The 11,869-nt window shown below is 43.1% G+C and overlaps 1 protein-coding gene across 1 annotated transcript in view; it reads right to left on the bottom strand.

Annotated features, from left to right (window-relative positions):
* Positions 1–1,569: 1,569 nt before the first annotated feature.
* LOC119858842 (guanylate cyclase 2G-like) overlaps positions 1,570–11,869 on the bottom strand; it is a 59,040-nt gene continuing 48,740 nt past the window's right edge. Inside the window, exons 18-22 of the mRNA XM_038410304.2 lie at positions 11,662–11,836; positions 9,688–9,786; positions 8,649–8,740; positions 7,087–7,194; positions 1,570–4,142 (exon numbers count right to left, since the gene is read on the bottom strand). Coding sequence (XP_038266232.1) covers positions 7,111–7,194; positions 8,649–8,740; positions 9,688–9,786; positions 11,662–11,836 — 450 coding nt within the window. The 3' untranslated portion in view covers positions 1,570–4,142; positions 7,087–7,110. The remainder of the gene's footprint in view (positions 4,143–7,086; positions 7,195–8,648; positions 8,741–9,687; positions 9,787–11,661; positions 11,837–11,869) is intronic.

The following is an 11,869-nucleotide window of genomic DNA, read 5'->3' as shown; positions in this document are numbered from 1 at the left end:
GATCTGTCTTTTCCCAACCTCTGCAGTTATTTTATAAAAGTGAACAGCAAGGACTTACATGTGCTGTTCACTTCTCCCCTTTGAACTGGTGTGGTGTGAAACAGTGCTTGTTTCTAGTATGTAAGAAACACAGGGACATGCTAACTCAGCACTTTCCAAAGCTGAGCCCCCTTCAGAAAAAAACGAACAAACAAAAAGCCCACCAGTTGTAGCCCCCTTCCACTGGGTCTTGCTAAAGACTTCCCCAGCTCAGTTAAGGACTCGATCCTGCAAGGTGCTGAGCTGTCAGCCATGATCCAGTGAAGCACTTGAAGCACAAGAGCTGTCCCATTAAAGTCAATAGGATTATTCATGTGCATAAGTCTTAGGATCAGGCCCAAATGCCCAGCACCATACAGGACTGAGCTCTCACACATCTCGTGCACCTCACCTCTCCCTACCCCTGTGTGTCCAGCAGGGGTCTGAGCACCACACAACGGGAAATGTTGCATTAACTTTTACCTAGACCTATGTTAGCTGTAAAAACTGACTCGGTGGAGAAGCAGATCCATATAATCTAGCATGGCTCCATACGAACAGACAGCACTGTTGTCAGCAAGGGTCACATGCGTGATCAGCAGCATAAAAGGCACAAATCCTCACCCCTTGAACTAGAGAAGTATTTAAAGTGCAGGCCTCTTGGGGCAGGGACTCTCTTTCACTATGGATAGACAATCAGAAGGCAGCACGTGTAGGCATACCCAAGTTAGACATGATCAAGCTAGCTCACTAGAAATATCAGTGGAGGGGCAGCATGGGACCAGCCACTCCTACATATGAAGGGTTCCAGTTAGACTTATAACTGGGGGGCTATACTGCTATGTTGCTTTTTTTGAGTGAGCTAGCGCAAGCAAATCTAACTCCGGTTTGTTCAACTCCTGCTGTAAAAGCACCTCATGACTACAGTGTTCAACAGCATCTCGTACACAATGGGGCCCTGATCTCCGTTGGCGCCCCAAGATACTATCACAATACAAATTATAATAGTAACAACAATTCTGAGAGGTTTCAGAGTAGCAGCCGTGTTAGTCTGTATTCGCAAAAAGAAAAGGAGTACTTGTGACACCTTAGAGACTAACAAATTTATTAGAGCATAAGCTTTTGTGAGCTACAGCTCACTTCATCAAATGCATTTGATGAAGTGAGCTGTAGCTCACGAAAGCTTATGCTCTAATAAATTTGTTAGTCTCTAAGGTGCCACAAGTACTCCTTTTCTTTTAACAATTCTGAGCTGTCAGTAGGTGGCAGGTAATTATCACCTCTGGGGATTCCCACTGGTGGGAGACGAGACCATTTCCCGGGAGCGAGATGTGTTGGGCTGTAGAATGGTGTCTTATGGGAAGTGATGGAAGGTCCATTGGTTGACACATTTGAAACCAGATTGGACAAAACACTTGAAAATGTCCAGAAAGGAACATTCTTCCAGTGGGCAAGGAGATGGATGGAGGATCTAATAGGTCTTTCCATCAAACTTTTATGTATCTATGATAAAAGAGACTAAAATGAATACACTAGGTATAATTAGTTTTTATTTGCCCCCATTAATCCCAGTGCCGGCAGTACACATATCTATACATACAGTACAGTACAGAACATAGAACATAACTAAAACAAGAACATAGACAATACCAGACTGGATCAGATCTGAGATCCACCTAGTCCAGTATTCTGTCTCCAACAGTGGCTAGCACCAGATACTTCACACAAAAGTGCAAAAAGCCTTGTGGCAGAGAGATGGGGTAATCTGCCTCACATGTCAGTTTTATCCTAACCCCTAATCAAGTTTGGTTTAAAGCCTGAGGCATCTTGTTCTATCTCCTTTCCAATGCACTTTGTTTGCATTAACTATGCATCCGATGAAGTGAGCTGTAGCTCACGAAAGCTTATGCTCTAATAAATTTGTTAGTCTCTAAGGTGCCACAAGTACTCCTTTTCTTTTTGCGAATACAGACTAACACGGCTGCTACTCTGTATCCTAACTCTGTCTGTTCTTTGTTAGCTATGCTGCCCCTCTTTGAACCCTGCTAAATTCGTGTAATAGCTGCATTCTTTTCAAGCTACCATTTTAATGTGCTTGCCTTTTTTCCATTTCATTTATTGGGATCATTGCTACTGATGCTATAATATCCTGTTATGGTTCCTCCATTCTTCCTTCCCACTCCCTCCCAGCTGCACCGGTTTGATACGTCTTGTCTGACTCTAGGCTCTTTGGGGCAGGGGCAGTCATGAACTATGTAATCATACACAGCACTACCACAATGAGGCCCATGCCCTGGTTGAGGCCTCTAGGTGCTACCAGAATTATATAATTAATAACAATAGTTGTTAATAATTCATTTGACATTGCACATATAGTACTTAACCACTGTAAAAAAAATAACATACAATTTCAGTGTTAATCTATTACATAAACTATGGCAGCACATGAAAGTCAACACCGCTAAAGCTAATGCTGCGGGAAAACCCTGAAGTAATTCCAGTAAAATACCTTTCAAACTTACTGTCCTTCTTATTCCTTGCTAGAGTATTCAGAGATGATACTGTATGTCCACAATTCTCAAATTCTGAATAGATTCTCTCTCACTCTGGGTACTATTTGCATAAGTAGGTGTAAGGCATCTAATGTAGGTAGTTTAATTTATAAGTAGCTTAAAGAAAGGATTCCTATTAGCTAAAATAAGTGACAAGAAGAATCCACCATGATGACCTCTGAGATAATAGTATCAGATCTGACTGTATTTAAGCCTTTTGAGCCTACAGTGCAGTGTCTCCAGAAAAATTGTTCTAGCTAGGTTGGATTTACATTAGGTGGATGGATTTCCTCATTTAGGCCTGTTCCTATCAGTAAAACTGCCCATGAGAAGACTTTTCAATGAGATTTTACTGCTTTCAGATATATCCTAGGCCACAGCAGATCCTGTTGAATGTTTCAGAGATTTACAGAGCATCTTGACTCAAAAAAAGTTTCAAGTGGCTTTTTTCATTCTTTATTTGCTCACCTCCCCTAACACTAGCAACTCCTCCCAGCTGCTTTCTTGCCTAAAGCTTTCCACCTGTCCATGCCAGAAGAGATTAACATGCTCATGTCATGAAATGTGAAGGTTAGACAGTATTGGCTCTGGGTCTACCCTGCACCTTCACCAAAGGCAGGTTCTTATGTCCATGTTGGTTATCTATCCCTGTATCAGATTGTCTAGTACCACAACTCTTGTGTAGGAAGCCTGAACTGAGCTCCCTTGATAGGTTCATTAATGCTGCTACTGACGATACAGCAGCTATTATTTTGCACCAAGATGAGTCTCACACGCATGTGTTCCCAGGAGCTGAGTGTGTCACAGAATTCCCACAGTCCCTACCAGTTGTGGAACCAAGCGTCTAAGTGCCATACCTCCCAGCTGATATTACACCGCTCCCGATTTAGCCCATGCAACCAGCTGCATGTGGTCATCACACAAGCTATGAAGTTTGGATCCTGATCCAAATTTGGATCGGTCATTCCCCAAAGTTCAGAAGTGATTTGGGTTTGGGCTTGTGACTGGGTATACAGATCATTAGGGGGTTTCAGCCAAGGCAGTCCCTATCCCAAAGGGGGCAACTCAACCAGTCTGGAGCAGCATGTACAGGCTGCAGTGGTGACCCAGAGGCTATTCCCAGGGAATCCAGGAGCGTTCTGACCTACAAGGGAAAGACCTGTAACATTATTTAATGGGGCCTGTAATGCAGAGAAGTGAAACTGCATTTAACCTTCATTTTGCTCATCTCCATATTGTTCATGGTTGTTAATTTGCCCATGTAATGGCCAACTTATTGCTATTTACATTGCTAGTATCTGAGAGTTCATTCTGGAATGTGGCTGGTTGCAAGAGATTTTAGCCCATTTTGTTCACAATAATCTATTTAGCTTTTACGAGAGATCACCTTCCAAGACAAGAGAAGACGGGGAGGTCTGCTGTGGTTGGCGGGGAAGAAAGACATTTGTCTAGTTCTGAAGATCTCCGCATTCATCAGTGCAATGTTTGAACTATGATATTAGTCTTCCATTCATTCCATGTTGCAGTCAAATGGCCTCAGTGTTCAATAGTCCCAGCAACGAGTTCCTCCTACTGCAACAAGAAGGTAATGGTCATCCAAAGTGTCAAGAACCTCAGGGAGAAGTGGCACAATACAATTCAATTTTCAGTGCAGAGGAGATGAGGACTTCCTTTATATGGGTGACTGTAACAGGGTCAGGCCTGATCAGGCATGGGATCCTGTTGCTGACTCAGTTTCCCCTTCTTGGGTTTCTCAAAAACTGTGCCCAGTGCGTCTAATACTACCCCTTCTTGGGGTCTGGGTTTATTAAGACATCACCACAATTATAAAAAAGCAACAAGTATAGTAGCAGCTAAAACAAGTTTTTCTCCTGTCTCCCCACTCTAGTTTCTTAAGCCCCTCACAGGGCTTCTTTCCAAAAACCCACCTTCTCCTGCCTAGTGTTTCTTCAAGCCTCTTCCTTTTATAGCTGTTACATCTCTTAGGATTTCTGCTCCTGCTGCTAACTGCAGGTTGCTCCAGTCAGGCCTTTTCCTTTCAGTGATGAGGGAAACCCTTTTCCTTGGTATCTCCCCCTAGATCCCTGTAGGCCTCTCTCCCCAGATTCCTTTACATCAGAGGTTCGGACCTCAGCTCTCTCGCTCTCAGCTCCCCGCATCCCTTTGAGCAGGGCACCTCTGCCAGGTTCCCTCTGGGTTTGTCTGGAGAGCCCTCTCCCAGGTCTGTCCTTGCTCCTGCCCTCCCTTCCTCTGAGGGAGCAGGCTCTCTCTTATCAGAAGCCCTGCCAATGGTCTACCTACCTACCCTGCCTACCATCACATGATGCCTGGTCACCAGACCCAACCATTGGCTGAAGCCCAAACTCATCACCAGGATCCTGACGACAAGACACAGGTGGGGCTGAGTCCAAATCCCTTACAGGGCCAGCCCATCTTGTGACAGTGACTTTCTTTCAGAAGGATCCCAAAATGTTTTACAAATGGACTCAAAACCTGTAGCCCCAATTCTGCAGTCCAGATATGAGAGTTTTGCTCATTGAGTTAAGAAAGGTTTGGCCACATGAACATGTCAGGACTGGGCTCTTAACACATTATAATAATTATTTCACCTCATTGCGCTCTTAGTTTGAATGTGGCATATCAGTGCATAGCCACCTAGCCTAGGAATTTAGGGTGGTCCTAATTCTTCATTCCCTGAGCTGTACGCAGCCATCATGGAGATTAACAGCTGCAATGGCTCCCTCATTTCAGGGCTGCCTGTACTTGGTATAATGGGCCTACAGCAGAAGAGGATTCGGTGTAGCAGAGCTCTTCCCTGCCCCATCTCACCCACATTCTCTCATTCCCCTTACTCTAGGTAGGAGGGGGATGCTGGTGTACACCAGTAGAGAATTCTCCCGAACAGGGTGGATTCTCCACTAGCACTCTCTAGTTTTACAGTCACTTGCAGCCATCAGCGCAACACAAAAGGGCCTTTGCAGACCAGAAAATCTGACCCTTTGGGTTTTACATCTCAACCAAAAGGCAAAAATATCTTGAGAAGAAAAATGCCAGTCTCCAAATTCTTGATGTGCCACAGCACAGTGGTGCAAATGCTTCCTAATTATATAAAGCTTTCAAAATGCATAACATGCTTTCTGTTTCCAGGACGTTTTTGGTGGGCTATGCATACGAATGCATCACCAACTTACAAATGGTGAAGATGTTTCTCTCCCCTCTTAAACTGCATAGGATTGCAACACACTCTCTGTCTTGTCTTCTAATCAACTAGTAAAGGAACATAAATAGGAAGATACAAAACTGCATCTCCTGTGGGTAGAGATAGGATTTGCCCAGGTTTTAATGCAACAAGCCAAATAGTCCTCATATTGGGAAAGATTGTAGGCCAAATGAATTGCTTATATAGATCTTACTTATGTCATCTGTTTATAACAGAATTGAATTTTACCCCAGTAAATATGCTATAACGTGGTGCAAAGACTAGTTTAATTCCCTCTATTTCTTACGTACCAAAGGTCATATCCTACCATTGTTTTTAGAGGAGAACATCCCATTGGCATGAATGGAGAGTTCTTCATGTGCATCTATGACAACTGCCATTTTGGAGATGACCAGGGATTGAGCCAGGGAGCTCCAAAACCTTTACATCTTGAGTTTAAGTACTGTCTTGTAATTGGGAGCTTTAAGAGACTCAGATGCTGTGTGGTTTGGCCATGTGGTGGTGGGCTGCGTAACCACATAAACAGTTGGTTACACTTCTATGCCAGCATAGATCCCAAGTGGATTGAGTTTCAATTGAGTCTAGGAGTTAGTGGGCAAGGAATAATCTGCTGTTTTCAGATTTAACAACCAAAACAGTGTGGCTTGAAAATGTTATTGTAAGTGATAATCCCATCTCCTAGCCCAGGAATTGTTATTCACAGTCCTCATGAACCACGATGCCATTACCCCGCCGGGCCTCTGTTAAACTCAGACTGTCATGCCGGAACTAGAATATTTGGATAACACATAATAGGGTCAGATCCTGAGGTGATGCAGAATAGCATAATTCCACTGCAGTCAATGGTGCAACACTGATTTAAACCACCCGAGGAGTCAGGTTAATCACTCCAAAATCTCATATATTTCAATAAGGATACGTCTGCACTGCATGTCTCCCTAAGCAGACAGACAAACACTTGCTTTGCTCAAGGTAGTATGCTAAAACTAGCAGTGTGGACAGTGTAGCATGGGCTAGCCACCCGAGTTTGGACCTAGAGGGTCAGGTGGGCTTGTACTCTGGTGCTGGTATTCTTAGCTTGCTAGCTCAAGCAGAACTAGTGCACGCCTGTCTACCTGGACTGAGAGGCACACTCCCAACTGCAGCACAAACATACCTCCTAAGAGGCAATGCCACACCTAGTAGCTTCAATAGACCCACATGTTAGATCACTCCTCCAGTTCTTGAACTGTATAACTGCATTATCAGCATATGGATTTAACACCCTTCCCTACAGAAATCTTATCACTGTCTTACCTGCAATGTTTCCTTCAAACGGCCTCACAAATTGTCACTGAACTCTGGGAGAGACAAGTCAAAGCCAGCTTTTCCTTTTAACCAAAACGTTCTTTGGTCTCCTTTGCCCTGACAACAGAAAGAAGTGAAAGTGGAGTTGTACAAAGGAATCGGGGATGGGAGGGAGGGGAAGAAATGCATTGCTTGTAAGTAGAGCTGACCCAAACTAGAAATGTCTGGATTGTGGGATAATTTGGTATTTCAGAATTTGGTTTTGTTCCAAATTTTTCAAAGTTTCCCCCAAACTGGAAATCTTGAGGAAAAAATCATTTTGGAAACATCAACACGTTGCATTTTCAAAATGAAATAGGCTCCCTGGAACCATGGCCACCCCTAGGTGTTCTGTCACCCAGGACGGAAAATATTTTCGGTGTCCCCCATACTTAAAAGGTGCAATAAAAAAAACAAAACCAAAAAACAAAACAAAAACAAAAACAAACCAACTCCCTCCCTGCCTCCAGGAATTTGGCACCTCCAAGTGCAATGATACAGTGCCCCTCATTGTCGGTGCTCAGGGCCGACATCCTGACTTCCCACCTCTAAGACCAGCCCTGCCTGAAACCATGACTGCTACTGACTGAAATTGCTTCTGCGCTCATGAAATTGACACGAATGTCAATTTCAGTCAGCAGCTGCCTGGACTGCTCTGGGGCAGGAGACTCCAGGCCTTCCAGACTCCCTGACCAGCTGGGTCCTACGGTTGCCCACTTGGAAGCCCAGGGTCCCTGGCCCCAAGGCAGTCTGCATAGCAGAGCTGACCCACAGCCATGGACGCTGGAACTCAAACCATTTTTCTCAAACATTTCAGGTTTGAGAAATGGATATTTTCCAATGAAACTGTTCCATCAGAAAACTTCTGGCAAGCTCTAACTGTAAGGTCTTTGGAGCAGGAACCATCTCTTGGTTATACCTTGGTTCAGTGGCTAGCATGATGAAGCCACGGTCCCTTATTGGGGCCTCAGGGCACTCCAACAACATAAGCAATAAAGAATAGTAATATCAACATAGAGCATGACAAGGTAAAAACCATGCACAGGATCCAAGGATGTGAGATGCTGAAAGGGCTGTGGAAGCACAAAGACTTCACAGCATTGAGTCCTGTTTTTCTGGAATGCTTAATTCTAGCTTGCAAAGCACTGTTCTGTGTTAGGCAGATGGTTATCATATACAAAATGATGGAAGAGCTGATTTCAGTCACACCATAGTACTGAACCCTTAGGGTGACCAGATGTTCTGATTTTATAGGGACAGTCCCGATTTTTGGGCCTTTTTCTTATATAGGTTCCTGTTAGCCCCACCCCCATCCCGATTTTTCACATTTGCTGTCTGGTTACCCTATAAACACATCTACATGTTTGTTGTTTTGTTTTTACACTGATGCATTAACATCAGTTCATATCCAGGAAAGCATATGTTCTGCATACATTGTACGTGTTCGAAAATTCCTCCATATGCTGTCTGATATATTAGACCTACCTACTTGGCAATAATAGGCTCCCATTCTGCACTCTTAATGTTCATACCTTTACTGTTATGGTCCCTCTTTCTTGCAGGTCATACCCGCCGATGGATTGCAAGGCATTAGCAGTGGTTGTGGAGACATGGATTCGGAGAGCTACAGCAAAATAAATCTATTTACTTATTTTATAAATGTATATGACTGGCTGGCTGGGGAGGATTAACTAGTTAAAGGGGCAGGATCAATCTGTTTAGAACCTAACGTTTATTTTCCTAAAGGTTGTGTTTCATTTTTGGTCCAAATCTTTCCTCCTGTTCAGAAGGGTTTGTAATTAAGATTTAGGCTTTAGTCTGACTCCATTTAAAATGAAGTCACTTGACAGAAATGGTCCCCAAGGCAAAAGCATGGTATTTATTATATAAACCTCAAACTTTCTCTTTTAATATTTGGTATTGTAACATCCATGGCTATCTAGATCTTCACAGTTGTCACTACGCTGCACAATATGGTCATTCAGAGCTTCATGGCATCAGCAGGGAAATAAATGAGCAAGCAAAGACCGCTCCATGTAGCAGTATAGGGTCTATAATGCACAGTCATGTGTGTCTGAGGGCAGTAACAAACACACAAAACACCATGTTCATTTTAAGTTCTTCAAAGATTGGATATCCCAGCTGGTTGTGAAACATGAAACATTGTCACTGTGGATAATAATGGACAGAGTAATGAACTGGGACTCAGGAGACCTGGGTTCTATTCCTGGCTCTGGCACAGGCCAGTTGAGTGAGCTTGGGCAAGTCACTTCACCTCTCTGTCCCTCACTTCCCCCCACAATAAAATAAGGATAATGTCCTTTGTAAAGTGCTCTGAGATCTGCTGATGAAAAGCGCTATGTAAGAACTAGTTGTTGTTATCTGACAACAATGATCTCAGATGTAAGAAACCCTCAGGATTCATCAAACTGGGTTATCAGAGCACTGCATGGCAAATGTTTGACCCAAAAAATGTCAATTAACAATGGGTTAAGTGTAACACTGCATCTGTCGGTGGTTAAAAAAAATTTCATGCAGGATGACTGCAAACTCGTCATAAATGGTACCTACGCAAACTGGTACTTTCCATCCTTGATGCCATATTAACAGTGTCTCCAAACAGGCAGTACCGTGGCATTGTGATTCCCACCACTCCTGCAACAACAGGTCCTAAAGTACAAAAAAGAAAGCACAAACCATGAAGCTATCAAGACAGAAGGTGTTATGCAAAGCAACTTTGCCCCACACTGGGACTCCTAACTAGGCACTGGAGAAGCAGTTTAAATGAAAGAGTGTCACTGTCTCCTATCTGGAGCCCAAGCATGGATATGTGCAACTCCTAAATTCTAATCCCAGTTTTGATACCAACTTCCATTCTTGACTTGTGCAACTCATGACTTATTGTCTCCGTTTCTGTAACTGCGAACATGGCAATAATCCCTAGCTAATCTGACTGTTGCTGTAAAAACTAATATGCGTACAATTTCTAGCTCTCCCAAGCGCCTGCTGGGTGACCTTAGACTAATCACTTAATCTTGCTACGCATCTTCAAAATTGGGATAATAATGACCTCTTTTCTAAGGCTCTTTATGATCAATGGAGGGAAAAGAGCTAGGGATTATTAAAACAGCATAGAACTGCTTAGTTGTGTTATTAGAACTGAGACATGTATGAAGATCAAAACATTCAGACAATTATTTCCCCAACATTTGCAGTTGTCACTGAAACACCCTGAGAAAGGAACATAGATATTGTCATACTAGAGATCAGTGGTCCATCTACAACAACATCCTGACTCCAACCGTACCAGATGCTTCAGAGTAAGTTTCAAAACGTTCTATAGCAGCAGGCAGTTGTGTAATAATCTGCCCATAAGGGAGATTTCTTCCTGCTCTCTGTCAATTTGAGAACCTAAGCCACCCACAGCTCCGGTGACTGCCCTACACACACTGGGCTAAAAAGTTATAGGGGACGTGGCCTCCTCTTCCATTTTTGCATATGAAACTATTCCGCAAATTTGTGTCAAATTTTTGAATAAGTTTCATGTTGTCTGAAACTGCATTTTTCAGCAAATAAACTATTCATCTGAAAATTTTTGCCCAGCTGTAGAAATTAGATCCCATTCACTCCAATGGCAGGTAAAGTTATATTTTTAGGCCAGTATTTGTGAGATGACCTTGGATACATGCATTATCTTTTCAGGAAGAGTCCGACCACTGAAATGCACGTCTAAATGATCTTGCTGGTATATGCTGCATTGAGCTTCCCCACAAACTCTTCTGTCAGCATAGACTCCAAGCTGAGCCAGTATTGCTTGGATAGGAAATGGAAAGCACCAATTGAGAATGGAGGTGTCATGCCTTAGATGAGTACTAAAGCAGAACCCTAACATGACTACAGTATAATCATTGTAAAATGTTTACATAGCACTGTACATTTACACAGTGATTTACAAACACAGGAAAGGGCACTGTAAGCACTTCTGAATGTCTGATATTAATGTTCTGCACCTTTATAGAACCTTTCAACCAAGGATCTCAAAGCACTTAAAAATAGAAACTAATTAATCTCCCCAGCACCCCGTGAGGACACTGAATGTTAATATTGCCAGCTTGCTGATGGGGAAACTGAGGTACAGAGCAGTTCCGTAAGTAGCCACGGTCAGACAGCAAGTCACGGCTGAGGTATAAGGAGAATCCAGAATTCCTAACTCCTTATCTCATGCTGTAACTGTTCAATATGTGCCACAGTGAATTAAGGATGAACCCCATACCCAAGATTAAAACAAACATTTGGCCACCAGTTCTCTAGTCTTTACTAAGGCAAAAATCCAAATTAAGGTCGAGGGGAATTTTGGCTGATTTAGTACCGGAGAATAAGCCCCCTTAAAAAACACCCTCTAGTCTCATTTTAGCCTGATGCTTGACTCATCCTGAGGTGAATTACGAATTCATGCAAACATGTGAATTATGTACTTGTGGCTCAATTTGTATAGACCAAGAACAAATCTCAGTATCGGAAGCAGGTGAGACTCATGCTACTTACCTGTGTTAATGCCAATCCGCAGCTTCAGCTTCTCATTGGGCATGTGCCCTATCTTGAAAGGGATCATTGCACTGAGGAAGTGCAAAGACATTATAGCAATTTCCTCAACGTGCTTCATTCCATTGCGGATGGGAAGGCCACTGGCAACCATGTAGGCATCTCCAATTGTTTCAACCTGTAGCAAGGAAAACAAAACACTTAGGCAGCA

The sequence above is a fragment of the Dermochelys coriacea genome, chromosome 7 (assembly GCF_009764565.3).
Source record: "Dermochelys coriacea isolate rDerCor1 chromosome 7, rDerCor1.pri.v4, whole genome shotgun sequence".
Classification (NCBI taxonomy): domain Eukaryota; kingdom Metazoa; phylum Chordata; order Testudines; family Dermochelyidae; genus Dermochelys; species Dermochelys coriacea.
This window is presented reverse-complemented; position numbering and strand designations above follow the sequence as displayed.